This window comes from Populus nigra, chromosome 19 (assembly GCF_951802175.1).
Source record: "Populus nigra chromosome 19, ddPopNigr1.1, whole genome shotgun sequence".
NCBI classification, from domain to species: Eukaryota; Viridiplantae; Streptophyta; class Magnoliopsida; order Malpighiales; family Salicaceae; genus Populus; species Populus nigra.
In genome coordinates, this window is record NC_084870.1 from 11,910,446 (window position 1) to 11,929,061 (window position 18,616).

General features: G+C 34.4%; 4 protein-coding genes and 1 non-coding gene across 7 annotated transcripts; all 5 read right to left on the minus strand.

Annotated features, from left to right (window-relative positions):
* Positions 1 to 1,394: 1,394 nt before the first annotated feature.
* On the minus strand, positions 1,395 to 5,100 carry LOC133680075 (F-box/LRR-repeat protein 10). 3 transcript variants are annotated; one of them, XM_062102888.1, is made up of 4 exons: positions 4,844 to 5,100; positions 4,531 to 4,736; positions 4,087 to 4,180; positions 1,395 to 3,043 (listed from the first exon to the last, which is right to left on the minus strand). In XM_062102888.1, exons 1-4 carry the CDS (start codon positions 5,018 to 5,020, stop codon positions 1,586 to 1,588), a joined length of 1,935 nt encoding a protein of 644 aa, XP_061958872.1. In that variant the 5' UTR covers positions 5,021 to 5,100; the 3' UTR covers positions 1,395 to 1,585. The 3 variants fall into 3 exon arrangements, with proteins under 3 accessions (XP_061958872.1, XP_061958873.1, XP_061958874.1); XM_062102889.1 differs by lacking the exon at positions 4,844 to 5,100 and having other exon boundaries at positions 4,009 to 4,180; positions 4,531 to 4,586; XM_062102890.1 differs by lacking the exons at positions 4,087 to 4,180; positions 4,844 to 5,100 and having other exon boundaries at positions 4,531 to 4,668.
* A 1,762-nt stretch (positions 5,101 to 6,862) lies between these two features.
* On the minus strand, positions 6,863 to 9,283 carry LOC133680615 (heterodimeric geranylgeranyl pyrophosphate synthase small subunit, chloroplastic-like). The gene is made up of 2 exons (XM_062103644.1): positions 8,605 to 9,283; positions 6,863 to 7,870 (listed from the first exon to the last, which is right to left on the minus strand). Exons 1-2 carry the CDS (start codon positions 8,971 to 8,973, stop codon positions 7,202 to 7,204), a joined length of 1,038 nt encoding a protein of 345 aa, XP_061959628.1. The 5' UTR covers positions 8,974 to 9,283; the 3' UTR covers positions 6,863 to 7,201.
* Positions 9,284 to 10,055: 772 nt separating this feature from the next.
* On the minus strand, positions 10,056 to 10,207 carry LOC133680698 (U4 spliceosomal RNA). The gene has a single exon (XR_009836378.1). It is a non-coding gene; the product is annotated as a U4 spliceosomal RNA (small nuclear RNA).
* A 2,694-nt stretch (positions 10,208 to 12,901) lies between these two features.
* Positions 12,902 to 14,619, minus strand: LOC133679814 (acetylserotonin O-methyltransferase-like). The gene is made up of 2 exons (XM_062102517.1): positions 13,693 to 14,619; positions 12,902 to 13,446 (listed from the first exon to the last, which is right to left on the minus strand). The coding sequence occupies exons 1-2, from the start codon at positions 14,455 to 14,457 to the stop codon at positions 13,150 to 13,152; spliced, it is 1,062 nt and encodes a 353-aa protein (XP_061958501.1). The 5' UTR covers positions 14,458 to 14,619; the 3' UTR covers positions 12,902 to 13,149.
* A 1,210-nt stretch (positions 14,620 to 15,829) lies between these two features.
* LOC133679699 (acetylserotonin O-methyltransferase-like) lies at positions 15,830 to 17,607 on the minus strand. The gene is made up of 2 exons (XM_062102370.1): positions 16,816 to 17,607; positions 15,830 to 16,411 (listed from the first exon to the last, which is right to left on the minus strand). The coding sequence occupies exons 1-2, from the start codon at positions 17,584 to 17,586 to the stop codon at positions 16,115 to 16,117; spliced, it is 1,068 nt and encodes a 355-aa protein (XP_061958354.1). The 5' UTR covers positions 17,587 to 17,607; the 3' UTR covers positions 15,830 to 16,114.
* Between the last annotated feature and the right edge of the window lie 1,009 nt (positions 17,608 to 18,616).

Consider the following 18,616-nt stretch of genomic DNA (forward strand, 5'->3'; position numbering starts at 1 on the left):
GATTGAACTTGATTAATCGGATGAATTAAATTACTAAAATCTCAATAAAATTAATTATGTTTTTCTAGAAATATTTATTATTTTCTTTTTTCAGCAATGTTTGCAAAACAACACCTCTTATTTATCTCAAAATTATTGAAAATATATATGATTTATTGAACTCATGATTGTTGTTAAATTCCTCAAAGAAAAATATATTTAATTTGATATTAATATAACTAAACTTCATTCGAGTGAGTTAACTCACAACTTAACTAAACCTGATTTAAATTTTGTTATATTAAAATTAAAGATTTTTTTTATAAAAAAACAAAACAATGTTTTTATAATAAAAAAAATATTAAGTCAAGTTGACTTAACATGATATCAAATCCTGATCCAAGTCTTTCAATTATGGCAAAAAAATGGATGCAAACCGATTATGTGGAGCAGTCAAGTAGGTTGGCTTGGAGAGAGGGAAAATCCCAAAAACAATTTAGTATTTAGAGTATGGATGAAATTGTTTTTTAAAATGTTTTTTATTTAAAAAATATATATTTTTATTTTTTTAAAATTATTTTTGATATCAGTGTATTAAAATGATTTGAAATACCAAAAAAATTATTAATTTGAAGCAAATAAAAAAATAAAAAATTTTAAATTTTTTTAAAAGAACTTTTAAAATATAAAACCAAACAGAATGCCTGAAATGCAATGTTTTATTGAATAATTTTCTTAATTAGCTTAAAATACACGTGAGCTATATAATTTTAAAAGCTGAAATGGAGTGTTTTTTTTTTTTTTTGTTATCGAATTTTCTTAGGATGATTGTTCTATTCTTTTTCTTTACACACTAATGATAAAATCTTAAAGAAAAAGCATCGCACTGGTCAAGGATTTCAGGAAATCCTTGTAGCTGGTTTTCAGGGATGGAGTGTGAGAAGTTATATAAGCATTTGCTGCAAATAGACTAAGGAATCGTTGAACTGAGTTTAAATTTTTCTAGATAATTTTCTAGATAATTTTTATATGGGAAGCCATTTCATCGTTTATTGTAACGTGAGACCTTCTATAATTAGAGAATAGGCCTTATACTGCTGTTCGGGTAATTTTTATAATTTATTCTAGGTTTTTTGGATCTATTCAGTGTTAATTTCCTTTCTGTTAGTTCGATCGGTTTTTCTAGCCTGTAAAAAATATTTCAAGGCTAACTTAGTAAGGTTAATATTTCAAAAATAAAATAAAGTTTTAGGGTTATTAGTGTTTTAATCCAAATTCAATCTATCTTTTACGTTTCTTTATCTGCTACTATCTTGTCGTGCTTCAATCCATTGATTATCTACTTGCCGTGATCGTAATCATGATTCCGCTCAGCAGTAGGAGGGGCTGCGGTCAAAGCCAAACGAATCAAAAACTTGAAAAGCAAGCAATTGTTAATCCATTTACAATACACTTTTCATTACACAGATACAGTAAATTCTGTTTTAAAATAAGAGATTCTGAGGCCACTCACAAGATCAGTAGACTGTCCCTTTACATGTATCTGCAACTGGTAAAACCAATCGAGAAATATATATACAACATAAATGCTAATACATGGAGCATTTTACAAGGCTAAATGATCCAGTAGTTCTGCATCATCATCAGCATCCATCATCTCCTCATCATTATAGTCACCCTCTTCTTCGAGAAGCCATTGTTCAAGTTCATCCACCTCATCGTTGTCATGCATGTATAAACCATGCAAGTTATCCCACTGGTTGGACCCCAGCTCCTCGGCATGGCATGCCACATGCAGGAATGGTCTACTCCTAGCTAAAGCATCTACAATATCCCTACTTGCACTTCCTGTCACCCCCAAACATCTCAACCTTGGAAAATAGGGTTTCTTTAACCACCGGAATGAAAGTTGTGTTATACCGCCGCAGTTGTAAAGGTCCAACAGCCGCAAACTACAACCATGCAATCTGTCCTCATCAACCCGCATTGAAGCTAATGCCATAACTGAAGTATCACCAATAAGTGGACATTGCCGCATTCGAAGTTCAGAAATGGGAACCCGGCATTTTGCAAGTGCCAGAACTCCATTATCAGACAGGTTAGGAAGATTTGATAGGTCCAGTTGTTGTAACTTCAGTTTAGAAGAGCCTTCAAATAAAGCAGAGATGCATTTATCTGTTAGTCTTTTGCATCCTCTCACAGACAGAGAAACTAATGAATTTATAATTCCTCTCAAGTAAGACAATCCAAAATCACTTATATTGGAACCATCCAGCAGTAAAATCTTCAATTCCAGAAGAGCGCTGATAGCTCTAAGGGCTTCGTCTCCAAAGTGTTTGCAGTCTCTCAAGTCAAGAACTCTAAGGCGTGTATTCAATACCAAGTTTTTTATTGCATGGTTGGTTAAAAGGTTGCACCATCTCAAGCTCACATGTATCAAAGACAGGGATGTTGCAGAGATATCATGAAAGACCAGATCAGTCAAATGGATTCCATAAGACACCTGGAGCTTGTACAGACTAGAGCATGAATGCAAGATTGTTTTGAATCCTGTATCTGTAACTCGACAGAAGCCTCCAAGACAAATACTTTCCATGTTTGCACACTTGTCAGCCATTAATAGCATTCCAAGATCATTAACACGTCTAAAATATGTAATGGCGAATTCTTGGCTCCGAACCAATGAGAGATGTTTCAGTTTTCCATGCTGATTAATCTGCTGAAGACCAGAGTTGGTGAGATCAAATGTGATTGTTGGTTCTATGAGAGGAGCATCTCGAAGATCCAAATGTGTTAAGGACATGAGACCTTTCGATATTGTGCTAACCATGGTGTCAGTAATATAGTCTACAGAAAGGCACAATTTCTGAATGCCAGGCAGAATGGATGGTCGAACATGATTTGGTGATTGATGAGGTCCCAAACTTGGGCCAACCAGTTCAGTCACCATCACTGAAGAAACATACCCAATCTCAAGAGAAGTCAGTTTTTCTGAAACCAAAGCCCATACTAGAGCAAAATTATGACGAAGAAATAATGAGACATCAAACATCAAAATCAGTGCCTGCAAAACAATAAGCGCTTATTAGACAGAATGTATTTGTTCCAAAAGGTCATTGGAATATCATGCTTTATTGTAAATATGTGAAACCTTGACAGAGTATCTTGAACAAAGATACATCACATAAATGCAAAATAATCCAGGTACATACTACTATAAGAGCTAAGTGATATGCACGAACATATAACCTATCATTCAATTATTAAACCAGATTCATGTAAACCCAATTTAGTCTCCCTGCCAGGACGACTAAATTCAAGAACACAATAAATGTCAGCATGAGGTGGCCCACAGACCAGGACAGCACCCATTAAATAAACAAGACGCTCTATAGCAGAATGACTAAACAAAATTTATCAAAGAGCAAAAAGTCCACAAATTTAATCTGTATTGATTATATTATTCGTGTCCTCAATTTGACACAAAAAAAACACACTCACAACAAGCTTTGTAGATGTATGCTTGTAATTGCATGTGCACGTAAAACTAACAAAGAAGAGATATTTAAAATTATGAGAAAGCTTTTGGATAGCAAATAGAGTAATCCAAAAACTCACATAACAATATTAAGCCCACCATCATACTAAATAGCAGATTAATTTTATGCTCCAAAGCTGTACATTTCGGTAGCTGTTTGAACGATGAAATGAATGCTACAGTTGGAGTACTTGAACAATTTTTTTTTTTAAATCAACAGGGATTTCTTCATCCTGTTTGATCATCTAATATATGATTTTGAATGTCAAGTAATGAAAAGTTAAATGAAGCTGATTTTACATTTATTCGCATCCAACAAATAACTAGGTGAGGAATCAGCAATTATATTTTATCACAACGATTTCTAGAATATGTAAAGATTTTCTTTCATCTAAGAGAGATTAAATCCAGCTATGGAACAGGAACACCACGACTAAACTACAATGGCAATAAATGTGCTAAAGATTAAGCAATCCAATGTAAAATCTCACCAAACATTTCTTTGCCATTCAATTACTACTTTACATTTTAATCTTCATTAATTACTTCAATTTGCACTTGAGCCTTACTTCCAATCGTGTGCAACCTCTAAGTAGCTCCTCCAGATCAGATATATGAATAGCACGTCCTCTTTTTTCCGCCACCGATCCCAAGTACAGATACCTGAACCAAAATTCAAAAACATACAAAACCAATAACAACGCAACAAATCTAACACTTCCAGATAATCACATATCACCATCACACACATTGCTCAATTACCCCAAGATAACCCACACAAACACAAACCCATGTTTTCTTGCATATTCATTAAACTTTGATCACTACTAGTGTCTAGTGTCAGCCACGATTGCTTGCATTTCACACGCAAACACACACATCAACATGAACCCACATTTTCTATTGCATTTCTGAACGTTTTACCATAAGTTCATAATAGTTCCCATCGGGCAAGTAATGCATGCACAGTCAGAAGAAGGAAAAAAAAAAAAACTTTTCTAACATCTTTTTACCTCAAATCCGCGCACTTTCCTCCAATCTCAGAAAGCAATTTCCCACTAAAATCCGCGCAATTATGTAAATAAAGCTCATGCAAGGAATCCCGAACCACAACATTAATTGCAGAATCATCAAGCCGACCACAATCAAGCTTTAAGCTTTTAAGGTAAGGATTTGGAGGCAATAAAGGCCTTAATAAATCAATTGACGGTGCAATATCCTATGACAAAAAAAAAAAATTATTAGAAACCCATCAATAAAAAAATCAAATATTCATGAAAAGTTGAGATCTGTTGTGGGTTTTTCATGTTCTAATGGTTGGCTTACAAGGAGGTCGAAACTGGGGATGAAAGTGAGGATATGAGAAGCACAAGCGTTGAAGGTCTTGCAAGTGGAAGAAACGGAACAGATTGATGCCACGTCGAGTTTTGATACTATGGTTTCAAGTACCGTTGCTGGTAGCTGATCCAAGCTCCCTTCTTCTTCCTCGTCAGGGTCAGCCATCTTTCTCAATGGCTTTGCCTTGACACGATGTGGTGGAAGCGACGATGATGACGATGATAAAAACAGAAAACTGTGATGCGTCAACTACTCAACTGTCCTTTATTTTATTTGGGGTTAGGTGTAAATCAGTCCTTTAATATTTTTATTTGTTTCAACATAATATGTCAGTTGAAATTATTACTATTCTCTCCCTTTGTTTTTTTTTTTTTACTGTTATTGACCTAAAACTTAAATTCTTTCATTAATTCTATCAAAGTAACTTTTGTATCCTTCATGTCAATTTTATTCATATATGAATGAAAAATATGTTTATTGAATTTTTTTTCATATTTCATGGTACTAGGATCTAAATATATTGTTTTTATTTTATTTTATGTCAGTTTATAAGTTATAAAATCCATATTATTTATTATTTTTTAAAAGAAATTAATTTCAAATTTTAAGTTTATTTATGCTTTATTTATGTCGAGAATTAAGAAAATAAATGAAGAGTAATTCATAATTTCTTTTTATCAATAAGCGTCACATTTTGTTTGATGCCATAATTTTGAAAATTAAAAGCAGATAATTCAAACTTTGTTTTTTTCACTCATGAAAGGAAAGCTGGTGTCTCATTCATAGGTCGCTATAGCTTTTTAGTTGGGCAGTAAAATTTCCGAAATTTGCAATTCAAGGATTGAATTGAAATAGTTTCAAGAGTCAAGGACGTTTTGGAAAATCCGAGGTCTCCTGGACATCGAATGTAAACGACAGGTATCTTTTCAATAAAGGGTAGTTTCACAACAACTACATGTCGGTTGTTAAGCCGTCAATTGCAGTTCATAAGAGAGAAATGTTTATGTTGAATTAATTAAAAATATAGTTTTCCTTCTCCAATCTCCATTTTAGCATTTCTTTACTATGAGCCTGTGGTGCGATCTCAAGATTAACTTGCCATATTCTTATTGGTTTTATCAAGATATTGTCAAATCTTAAATCACTTGAGCATCAGTTAAAACGATTTAATTCAAAAAAAAAATAATTAATCATGCTTGATTTGTTTTCTCAAAAATTTAAATCTAAACTGAACTAATGGATTCAGTTTTATATTTTAAAAATTGAATAAGTTTAATTTAATTCATAAATATTTTAATTAAGTTTGTTTTTCAGGTATAATAATTTTTTTTATTTGATTCAATTTAATTGAATTCTGATTTTTTTTTGGTTTCTGAAACTAAAACCAAAATAATTTCTTATAAAAAAGTACCAATAAAAATTATCTAAAAAATGATTAAGTTTAGTTAATTTAAAGTCAAATTTTACAAATATTCTAGATATTTCAATTAATTTATCTATCCCTAAACTATTTGGTTTTAATAAGATATAAACTTGTAATTGAAAGTTGAAAAAGAATAGAGGAGACAATTGTCCCATTTAGTTTATTGTTATGTAGTTTATAAGTAAATAAAAACAAAAAAAGTTTTTATTCTATATTGAAAAAAATACTTTCCTACTAAATTTTTTATAAATAAAAATTTTATTATGTAATAAATTAAATAAAAATAATAATAAATAAGCTCTGCTAGTAAGCTTTCTAATGCTATAATATATATATATAATTACATTTAAAATTTCATATTTTAGAGATATTAGTTTTTTTTATCTTTTTTCTTTTCTTTTTGTTCTCACAAATATATATATGTAAAAATCATATTTCCATTCTTTTTTTTTCTTCTTCTTTCAAAAAGTTTAGTTGTAACTTGGAGTTGGAGTTGTTATTTTTATATAGAACAAATAAATAATTTAAAAACAATATTTTAACGCTTCTAAAATAACTTTTTATTTGTTTCAATACCCAACTAGTTTTACTAATACCGGTCATCCATAAATTAAACTTGCAGCTATTGAATTACTTGTCTGATTTATACAAAGGAAATTAAAGCACTGCGCTATCTGCGATTAAATTCTAACTTTGCTCGCAGGTTTCTCCCACCAGATTGGTGAAGAGGGCATCTCCTCTATACGGAAAAGCAGCATAAGAACCAGACTATCTGCAATTAGCTTTCACTGCTGATGAAGTTAGAATGCTTGTTTGCTGCTGTATCTCATCATGTTTGTCACTAAGATACATCTCTTGGCATCAAACAAGCCATCCTCTTTTCACAGAGACAGCGTGAAGACGATAGGGCCAAAGCCTCATCACTAACTTGACCCGCCAAAACTGAAACCTCTATCAGCAGCATAATCCACGAAGCTATAAAGTGGCAATACACTCTCACCATATTTCTCAAACCCATCCAATTCTTTTTTAGCCTTGGCTCTCAGCTCCTCCGCTACCTCTATAGCCTTCTCAACCCCATATAAAGCAACATAACTCTTCCCTTTCTTTTTCTTCTTGTCCTCATCTACCTTGCTCTTCATCGTTTTTGCTTCCAAGATGTCATCAACGACTTGATATAATACCCCAACAGCTCTTCCATATCTCCTCAATCTCTGTATCTCATCATCCTTGGCACCGGCTAGCAATCCTCCACACACCGCAGAGCACTCACCCATTTCACCAAATTTCTTCTCCTGAACAAATTCAACGGAATTGGGGCCACCCTCAAGGTCAAGGAACTGCCCAGCAGCCATGCCTGTGGACCCCACAGCACGAGCAATCTCAGCAATCACACTGAGAAGTCGTGGCTCTGGTACAAGGTCAGAAGGTGTGTGGGATACAATGTGGTGGAAGCCAAGAGGGAAGAGTGCATCCCCGGCAAGGATTGCCATATCAACGCCATAAATTTTGTGGTTTGAAGGCTGGCCTCGACGTGATGGGTCATCATCCATGCAGGGAAGGTCATCATGAATCAACGAAGCTGAATGAACCTGTCAAAACCAGAGGATAATGGATTCAATTACCACAAGGAAGGTGATTGCAAATCAGCAAAGTTGTCATGCATACATAGATGACAGACCTCTACAACACTTTCCCTTTCCTCCAACAATGGAAGTACTCCAAGTGACTTAAGAAGAGTTAGCCTTCTCCTTTTTATAAACAGAGTTGTTCCTCAGTATTGGAACCAGCAGTTAAAAGCAATTCCATATTTACTCTCTGATTCTGCTATGCAGAACAAGCGGAAATCAAAATATTTCCACCTTAAGAGAAGCACCCTGGATCCTTCCTTAAATGAAAAGATTCCACAAAAAGAACAATATCCGTTTCACATATCCAATATTCAACACCTTAAAACATAAAGTTGCTCAACATAATAGGACATCATAGCATCATCAGTCCTGCTAACCCAAGATTAGAGTTTCCAGTAAGATTACTCTGACAGCTTCTGGATGAGAAACTAAAAAACAAGACTAGCACCAACCTAAACTTCAACCCATATAAAAATGTTAAGAGTGCGATCAAAGAACCTACCTAACCCACTTGACCCTACACTAATTAGACATCATCAAGAACCTAACAACATCAAATTCAATTCCTTTCTTGATTAAGTTCCTCAAAAAAAAAAAAAAAAATTAACTAAACAGCATTAAAAAAAATTCAAAAACCAAATCAAATTAAAAACCATACTAAAAAAGAGTCAAAATACAAAGATGGGGGTTCTTACCATTTCAAGAGCACAAGCAGTAGGGAAGGCAGCATGACGATTACCACCAAAGAGCTCACAAGCAGCAACACACATAACAGGAGGGGCTCTTTTAGCACCTTTAGCAAGAACAGAATACCTCATGGCCTCATAAATCTTATCTGGATACTGAATAGGAACGGCTTGGTCAAGCTTCTGATTGATTTCTAGGATCAAGGTTGTCCAATAAGTCTTTAAATCAAACTGGGGTGTTTTTGAATGGGTTGAAACTGATAAAGAACATTGAATTGGTGACATTTTGTTAAGCTTCGGAGGGTAAAGATTTGAGCCTTTTTTAGGGATATAGAGAGTAATAGATGGTGATGGTAACGCTGCGAGAGAGAGAGCCATTTTTTTTTTACAGAACCTGTGTTTCTCTCAATGGAGTTCGGTGCATATTTACGATGGATCGGATGGGATTTGGGAGTGGAGAAAAAGGTTTCATTGACCTGTCGTCATGGGTTGGAGTATTGGCTGCTACCTAAGCGAGAGGAAATGCACTGTCATTTTTTTTTTTAATGAATGAAAGCAGTACTAAATTGAAAACACAGCTACAGAACTTGCTTTCATGTAATGATAAAGGTAATTTAATGGGGTTTTATAGTTTAGTTGGTTGATCTTATAAAAAATTATGCAACCATTTGGTTTTGTTTCGGCTGTGTATTTGTGGAGGCTAGTCTCACGGAGCCTAATTATGTATGTCTTGACAAAATCATTATATTTGTTATGCGATGATTTAGCCGTTAAGTTCTATTTTTTTTTTAATATTTTTTGATTTAATGATCATAAATATTTCAGATGAATTGAAATTAAATCTATTCAGTGTCTTGAACAAGCAAATAGAACTAGCAAATTGGCAACCTTCGACTTGATTACGTGAATAATACTGTTTTTATTTTTATTTTTTCCGGAAATGCATTGCATTTTTTTTATTGGAAGAATTACATAGAAGTATAATATTTTTGGTTAACATTTATTTTTTAATATATATATATATATATTGAAAAATATTAGACAGTGTACACCTGTCTATAATATTCTTAGAGTTTGCTTTGTCAGGTCTCTTCTTTGAACTGGCTTCGACATGTAGGACCACATTAAGCAGAGTGACAATACAGTTGGCATCATCTCCCGAGTGCTAGTCTCTAAGGCGGTTTCTGCTCTTGCCATGTGAAATGGGCCGTGCTGTGTAATTCTCATTTTGGGCTCCGGCCTAAGTAATCTGTCTTGTGAGGCCTACTGAGTTGGCTATTTTGAGCTCCTTTCCTCTTGGCAGTCAGTGGTTATGCTATTAGAATCTGTGACTAAATCCATCCTTCTTTATTTCATGCTGTCCCGTCTCAACTAGATGTTTTGTAGTTCCAAGAAAATACCATTCTTGACGACATGATCGAAAAACTTTGATCAACCAAGATTTAAACTTCGCATTGTAGGGCTTTACCCCGAAGGGAGCCCTTCCAGAAATTCTCGAAGGCACTGGGCCAAACCCAGGCCTAAGAGGGGGTTTGGAAATAGTTTTCAACCAGCAATTGACGCGCCTCGGTTAGAACCTCACTAGCTGCGTCATTGCCCCAAGCGCAAAGATAACTTCTCCTTGTGACACGGGTTCATTTTTATATTGCACCATTTGTTTCTCTACTTTATGTCTTGTCGATGTGGGATTAGAACACTGCAAGTTCAGGCTTGCAGTCCAGCTTCGAACTGGTCTTTTTATCGTAAGATTCCAGCAAAGCTTCAGCATTGGGCAACTAAATGGCTCCCTTTTGCAGGAAGATTGCAATTGATTTCATCTTTTAGACTCTTAGTGTTTAAAATAAAAACAAAAACTAACATACTCTTAGTGTTTAAAAAATAAAAATACTAAAAAAATTTAAAAATTTTAATTTTTTTAAAAAACACTAAAAAAAACTTAATTTAAAGTGAAGAAAAAATAAAAAAAATAAATAATAATAATTTTAAAACATAAAAAATATTTAAAAAATAACTAGTGTTTATAATCACTGGTACTGGTAATCTGTTCTTCTTCTATCAGCAGGTCTGATAAAGCTTACAGGGAGGAAATGCAATGGCTTGTTATGGTTAGCTTGGATTTCTGCCTATAGATTGAAAGCTTTAAGAACTCAACATGTATGTAAATAAAAAATTGCAAATTAGATAGAGATACATTCCTACAATATACAATATGTTTTTTTCAATCATTTTTGGGTCAATCTCATTAGCCCCCAACTATGAACTGATTCACAGTAAAGTTTCATATTAAAATTTTATTTATTTTTTGTATTTTAAAAAGCATTTTTAAAAAATGGATTTTTTTAATTAAAAAAGCATTTTTTTATTTTTTTTATTTTAAATTATTTTTTCATGTGATTTTAATATGTTAATATAAAAAATAAAAATTTTTATTTTAATATATTTTTAAATAAAAACATTTTAAAAAGCTACGTAATACTAAATATACTTTAAAAATATTCTTAATTTGGTCTTTAATATATGTTCAATTTGATCACCATCTAAAATCTTCCTTTTTTTTTTTTTTCCAGTCCTTGACCTTTTCCCTCGTTTTCTTGCCCTTCTCTCCTTGATTGCTTTAGCTAAACAATCTTCCCCGTCTTCCCTGTTGACAACACTATCAATCTCCAAGCCAACTGTCCATTCCCTGGCAAGCATATCTACAACTCGTTGCTTTGTAGATGTGCTGCAATGGAGAGTGGACATGGAAATTGATAATGATTTCACAGAGAAAGAAGTGGAAGGAGGAAAGACTCGTGAGTGGAAAAAAAGAAGCTCAAGAGGCCACCAGACCAAATGGTTTATCAGTCATTGATTTGGAGAGTTTGGTCGGTGAAGCGCTTCTGTCAAACAATCAGTTTATGACTTTAGACATCATTAGAGAGATTTGTGGGAGGGAGAGATGATTGATTTGTAAAGAATTAATGGGCAACAAACTCCTGCATCCAGGCTCTCTAGAAATGAGCTAGAAACCCTCTAGCTGATAGACGGTTGAGTACTTCCTCGTGTGGTCACCAGCTTGCGATAAAGCCTTGTTCTTCAGATTTTGCTGCAAACTTAGCTGACAGAATTGGAATGGCCACAGGCCCACCGCAGGAGGTCTTTGATCAGCGACCGGCTCGAATGCCATTGTGCTAGTGATGTGGTTTTCATCAAAATGGACGAGTAGTTGGGTGTACAAGCATTCCCACTAAGTGGTGTGGAATGCTTTTTTCTTTAACTTGACGTAATCTTCTCCATAGATATTATAATTATAACCATTTACAAATTAAACTCTTTTAAGAACTTATGGAATAGTATGGATATAAACAAAAGAAAATTGCAAATTAGATAGAGATATAAAACCTTTTAAATTTAATTATCACTTTTAAATGCAAAAAAACATCACTTTTCAATGATATCTTGTAAACCTTAATAATTTTTTCTATCAACATATTTTAGTTAAACCAATATTAAAACTAATTTAAATTTAAATTAAGCCTGAACCCGACTCCAAATCATGAGTTTCTTAAGTCAACCCTTCAAGCAAAACTAAATTTAGTGAATAAGACTTGAAGAGCTAGCATATAGGTTTCATGAAAGAATATATCAATAATGATGAAAACAACAATATGACCAGCCTTTGGACAGCAATAAGAAAATCAGAAGACAAAGAATTCCTTGAGAATTAGTAAAGATTTTGATTCTTTGCACGTGTATTTATGAAATTGTTGAAGTTAAATGATCATAACCAAGATTAAGATTGTTTCCGTCTAATCTTTCCTTTTTCAAATGCCAGCCTGCAACATCTACTGCATCCCAAAGATGCAAATGTCACCAGCTTCCTTTCTCTATTGACTCAAAATCATTTTGAGATCTCAGTTGGTCATTTTACAAACTCACCCTGAAGGACTCTTCCTGAAATTCCCTCCGTAGAAGGGCTGAATACAACGGTGTTTTAACCAGCAATAGGTGCACCTTGAGTTTCTTAAGTCAACCCTTCAAGCAAAACTAAATTTAATGAATAGGACTTGAAGAGCTAGACTTCACAAATCCTATCAGAAATAGATGCACCTTGTCGGAACTCCACCAAGATATTTTCAACATTAACATTGCAAATTTAGCTGTTATTTTCGCAGAACAAGTGTTGAATATGAGCAAACAGGGGGACTTCATCATAAAGGTTGAATCACCTTCTGCTAGGATTGCATAAGTACCTCTATGAATGACAGACCATGACTTCACAAATCCTATCAGAAATAGATGCACCTTGTCGGAACTCCACACAAGATATTTTCAACATTGCAAATTTGGCTATTATTTTTGCAGAACAAGTGTTGAATATGAGCAAACAGAGGGACTTCACCATAAAGGTTGAATCAAAGGAAAGGATAACTGAAAAATGATGAGAAATTGACACTTTTGAACATAGAAAACAAACAATCCATGTAGGAGCCTGCTTTTGAACAAAGAAAACATCATCTAAGCGAACTTGGACTAGGCAAACTACAAATACACGTTCTGAAATTGCTTTGTGAATTAAGGGAAAGCCTCGATGACAGATTGCACAGCCCGAATTGGTATGATGTTGTAGCTGCTAAAGCCAGCCTCCTTGAGGACACAATCCCATTCCTCAGAGGTCCTCTCCTTTCCTGAGTTGGTGAAAGCCATCATTGCCATGTCTTTCATGAACCTCACAAACTCAAAACTGTCCTGTTTCTCTTCTCCAATCACAGTTTCAACAATAATGACCTTCCCTTTGTCCTTTGGAATAGCTTCTTTACATTTTTTAAGAATTCGGACACAATCATCATTGTTCCAGTCTTGCAAAACCTTCTGCAGTTTATATAGTAAATGCCAACAGAGGTGTGATCAGAAACAAAGAAATTATATTCGTATAAAAGACTAATTTTTAGTGGGACGTATTTGATTGGAATTATTGGTTGAGATTAATGCAGAAACCAAAGAAGATTAATCATAAGAATAAGCCGAAATCTATCCTATCTTGATTTGGCCCAATAATAAACCAAGTTGCAGCTGAAATTTTTGGTTAGGTGATTAATTCAAGGAAAATACACTAACCATGATAAAAACAGCATCAGCCTTTGGAACACTGTCGAACATATCTCCTCCAACTTGCTTTACTCCTTCACATTCCGCTGCAACAGACACAACATGAGGAAGATCAAAGTTGATGCCTTCAATCCAAGGAAAAGCCTTGACAAACTTTCCCAAAGCAGTCCCATTACCGCCACCAACATCTACCAAAGTTTTTAGTCCATCAAACAGCTTTGGACAGCTTTCAATTATAGCAGACACTGCCAGTCTAGCATCACAAGCCATGGCATCGTTAATTAGCCTGTTGAAAGCAGGATTTGCTGCTGCATATTTCCATATGTCACCACCATAAGCCGCTTCAAATGCTGCAGTCCCATTTATTCGAACACAGGAACTTAGATGATGCCATGGTGCTAGCATCACAGGGCTGCTCTCCAACAAAATAAAATCAGCCATGCTGTCTTCTCCCTGCCTAAGTAAACGACGAGAAAGAGGTGTGTGCACATAACCTGCGGTGCCTTGGATAGTTGGTTCCTCTTTGAAAAAATGGTTATGCACCAAGAACCGCATGATGCGATCAAGAGAGAATGGAACACATCCTAGGGTGGATGATAGCTCTGATAATGCCATAGGACCCTCATGGTTTTCGATGGCTTCTGCTATTCCAAGCTCAATAGCACACTTAACTACAGCAATACCAGAAAACCCAAGTACATATTTCCATATTTCAACTCCTGCCTGCACATCTTCTTCCTCTTTCATTTTTGAATCTCTTGATGTCCTCTCCATCTGATCTCTTGTATTTGTGCAAATCTTTCTTTGAATTTATCAATGAAATCCTTAAGAAAAACTTCAGTTTGAATCCCCAAATCTACGACAAGATACGTACGGATATATTTTCGGACAGTAGTTTCAGATTAAACTAGCAATATATTCTCTTACGCTACCACTTTCATATTGTTTTTTATTATATGAAATTGACTGCTTGTTTGGACAAGTTCCGGGTATGATTCACGTTGTCGTTTAAGTTCAATTATGCATGAATACGTGGGTCCATGTCTTTTTCCCCAAATCAATTTAATCACATTATCCTTTCAAATCTTTCGATGATAAAGTCCCCCTATGGCTTTAATCATGTTAGCAAGACACCATATCCAGTCAAAATAGGCTCAGCAGTATATTTCACGTGCTAATATATAAGTAGATAAAGGATAAAGTTTTTATCGACGTATCTTCATCAAAAGAATATTAGATTAAAAAAATTTATGAATATAAATTTTTTGAAATATAAACATATTTTAGTGAAGATATGCTGGGTGTAGCGGAGACCCAATCACAATTAAACATGGTGGCATGCCGAACCTTGGATACGCTAGCCTTGATAATTTGCCAAGCCCCATGCATGCCCAAGAGAATAAGCACTTTCCTAAGCATATCTATGAAAATGAGTATCCTCCGTATAGCACGACCAAATAAATGATCAAATCATTATTTCTAGACATGTCCATAAGAATGATCAAAATAAAGGTTTTAAATCTTTATTTTTTTATTCTATATATACCTTTAGAGCATTTTTTTCTAAAATATTATTATTTAAAAAAAAAACAATATTTATTTAAACATCAAAAAATCACACCTGCTGAACAGCACACAGCGCATGATATGTTCATCTTGAATGTGAATTGGATTGGGTTTGGAGATTGCCCATTTGTTTCTATTTGCAATCTTTCGCCTTCTGTGCATGCAGAAGACGCAAATAGCAATAGAAACAAAACGGAATGCTGATGTCGATGAGACACTAATGATCCAAGTTTTGGTTTTTGATTTGGGCCTTGCTTTTTTGGCGTGTAAGTAAACTGGTGGGTATTTTTTTATGGTTTCCTCGTGAGGCTGCTGGGATTGTAGCTTCATGGTGGGATTAGTTAGGGTTTTTCAGGTGTTGAAAATCAAACTACCACCATGACTAAAAGCAGATTAGAAAGGCTGACAAAAACAGTGATCCAACTTTCAACTAGCAATAGACACACCTTGTCAATAATTCAATGGTAGCCCGCTGCCTCAACCACAAAGGTTTTGTCAACATTCTAAGTTCAGCTCTTGTTCACTAATCACAAGAGTGAAAATATTCTTCCATAATAAAGCAAACAAGGGACTCATCATATATAGAAGTGACATCTTGTCTTTTGATCTTTTGATATGGAACAGTGACCTCTATGAATGACAATCTACAACATCAGGAATCCTGCTGGATATACAGAGTCTTCCTACATGAAGATATAGAACAAGCAGACGTAGAAGACCGATTTTGAACATAGAAAACATTAAACAGCATGCAGTAGCCATTCTCACAATACAAGGCAGGGTACAAGTAAAAGCGTCATTAGACTGAGCTTTACTGAAATACAAATTAACTTCATAATTATTAATTCTTAAATCACTGTGGAGATCAAGGGGAAGCAACAATGACAGATTGCACTGCACGAATTGGTTTTATGGTGTAGCTGCTAAAGCCAGCCTCCTTAAGAACGTATCCCCATTCCTTAGAGGTCCTTTCTTTGCCTGCGTCGGTATGAGACATCATTACCATGTCTAACATTAGCCTCACAAATTCAAGTTTGTCGCCTTTATCTTCACCAACCACAGCTTCAACAATTATCACCTTCCCCTTGTCACTCTGTATAGCTTCTTTACAGTTTTTCAGGATTTGGATGCACTCTTCATCGTTCCAGTCATGAAGAACCCACTGCAATAGGAGGAAAAAAAACAGGTAAATTACCTATGCATCAGTGATAGATATCATTAAACATATTCTTTGAATTCAGACTTGGAAACCGATAACTTTCCCAAGCCAGTTGACCAACTTCTGATTCTAGCTTCTAATTAATGCCTTTCTGCACAGAAAGTTAGTAGGAAATGGGGAGGTGGGAGGAGGAGGAATCTAGCCATTTGGACTTGTTCCAATAAGCTAGCAAGTATAGTGAGTGAATAATATTATTTCCCTGAAGCACTGACAAGGCACTTGAACAATCGGACAAAGTTCAGTTATTAACTTGATTCTTTCATCATCGATGTTCTAATTTTGGAGGAAAGTGCATCATAGTAAAACCAATTTTGAAGGGAAAAAAAAAACTTGCATTTATTACTAACCATTAGGAAAGCAGCATCAGCCTTTGGAACACTCTCAAAAAAGTCACCACCAACATGCTTAACACCTTCAGATTCTGGAGCAACGGAAACAACGTGGGGAAGATCAAAGTTTATGCCCTGGATCCAAGGAAAAGCCTTAACCAGCATCTGCAAAGTAGTCCCATTACCCCCACCAACATCCACCAAAGTTTTAACCCCATCAAACACCTCTGGACAACCTTCAACTATTTCTGGCACTACCAGCTTAGCATCACAAGCCATTGCATCATCAATGAGCTTGCTGTGAACTGGATTTGCCAACGCATATTTCCATATATCATCTCCATGAGCCCCCTCAAATGGTGAATTGTTATCGTTCAGGACACGGGAACTAAGATTATGCCATGGTGCCATCATTACATGGCTGCTCTCAAACAAAAGAAGATCAACCATGCTCTTTTCTCCCTTCTTAAGTAGTCGGCGAGAAAGTGCTGTCTGTACATAAACCGTGGTGCCTTGGCTAGAAGGTTTCTCTTTGAATATGTTGTGATGGACTAAGAACCTCATAATGCGGTAAAGAGAGGAAGGAGCACATCCAAGTGAGGATGATAGCTCTGATAGTGTCATAAGGCCTTCATTGTTTTCAATGGCATCAGCTATTCCAAGCTCAATGGCACACTTCACAACTGCCATATTAGTAAAGCCGAATATGTATTTCCATATTTCAACTTTTGCTTGTGCCTCTTCTTCATCTTCTCTTGTTTCTTCATCTATTTTTGTCACTGATCCCATCTCTCTCACAAGGGTCTTGGGTTTTCTTGATTATGCACAAAAGCTTCCAAGCTGAAGCTTCAATTATATATTGCCAAAACAGGACCACATTAGAAAATACGTTACTTCAGTAAGATCCGCTCACGATTACCTGTTCGGCATTATCTTAGCATTACTTTATCAGTTATATTTTTGAAATTTTTTTAATATCTTTTAGTTTTAAGTTAAATATTTTAGGTGTTTTTAAATTATCAGAAATAAATTTTAAAAAATATAAAATATATTATTTAATATATTTTTAAATAAAAAACATTTTAAAAACTTGCCAAACACAAAACAGATCTTAAACTAACTAATCATAGCACAGAGTACAAAAATTCCTCTAGCAAGTTATTTGCATTACATGTTTTTTATATATATAATTATAGACTACATAGGTTAAAATCATGAGTTAATTTGTAAAATTATATATTTTCATGAGTGAACATTTTTCTAATATATAAAATTAGACTAAAAATTTGAAACTACTAAAATTAAACTTAACTTCTGCAAACTCGATAAATTCAGTCTAATTTTATGAGTTTACTAAATTTATGATATGAATCAAGTTAGGTTCAAAATTAGTTTTAAAATATTTTCTGATCAATTTTTCGAGATTAAATATATCTTTTCAAACCGTACATTAATTAAATAGAGTTGAAATTTTACAAGGAAATATTAAACACATGAAAATATATTGCGGTAAATTTTCAGGTCAAATGAAGTTTAGAAACATAATAGTTCAGAGGGTCAAATTTGATAGACGAATATTGTTAAATATGTCAAACTAGACATTCGTGTGCTGGGACATATCTGGAGGTACCGGTGAAATTTTGTTGCCATTAAAGTTGGGCTGGAAGCTAGATATTTGAAGTTTTTCAACTATATATCGTAGGCCCAGTAATTTATCTAGACGAAAGAGAATAACATGTTTGAAATCAGAACTCAAATCTGCCAAAAATATACGAAAATTAAAAATTCGGACTCCATAAAGAAATTTTAACATTAAGAC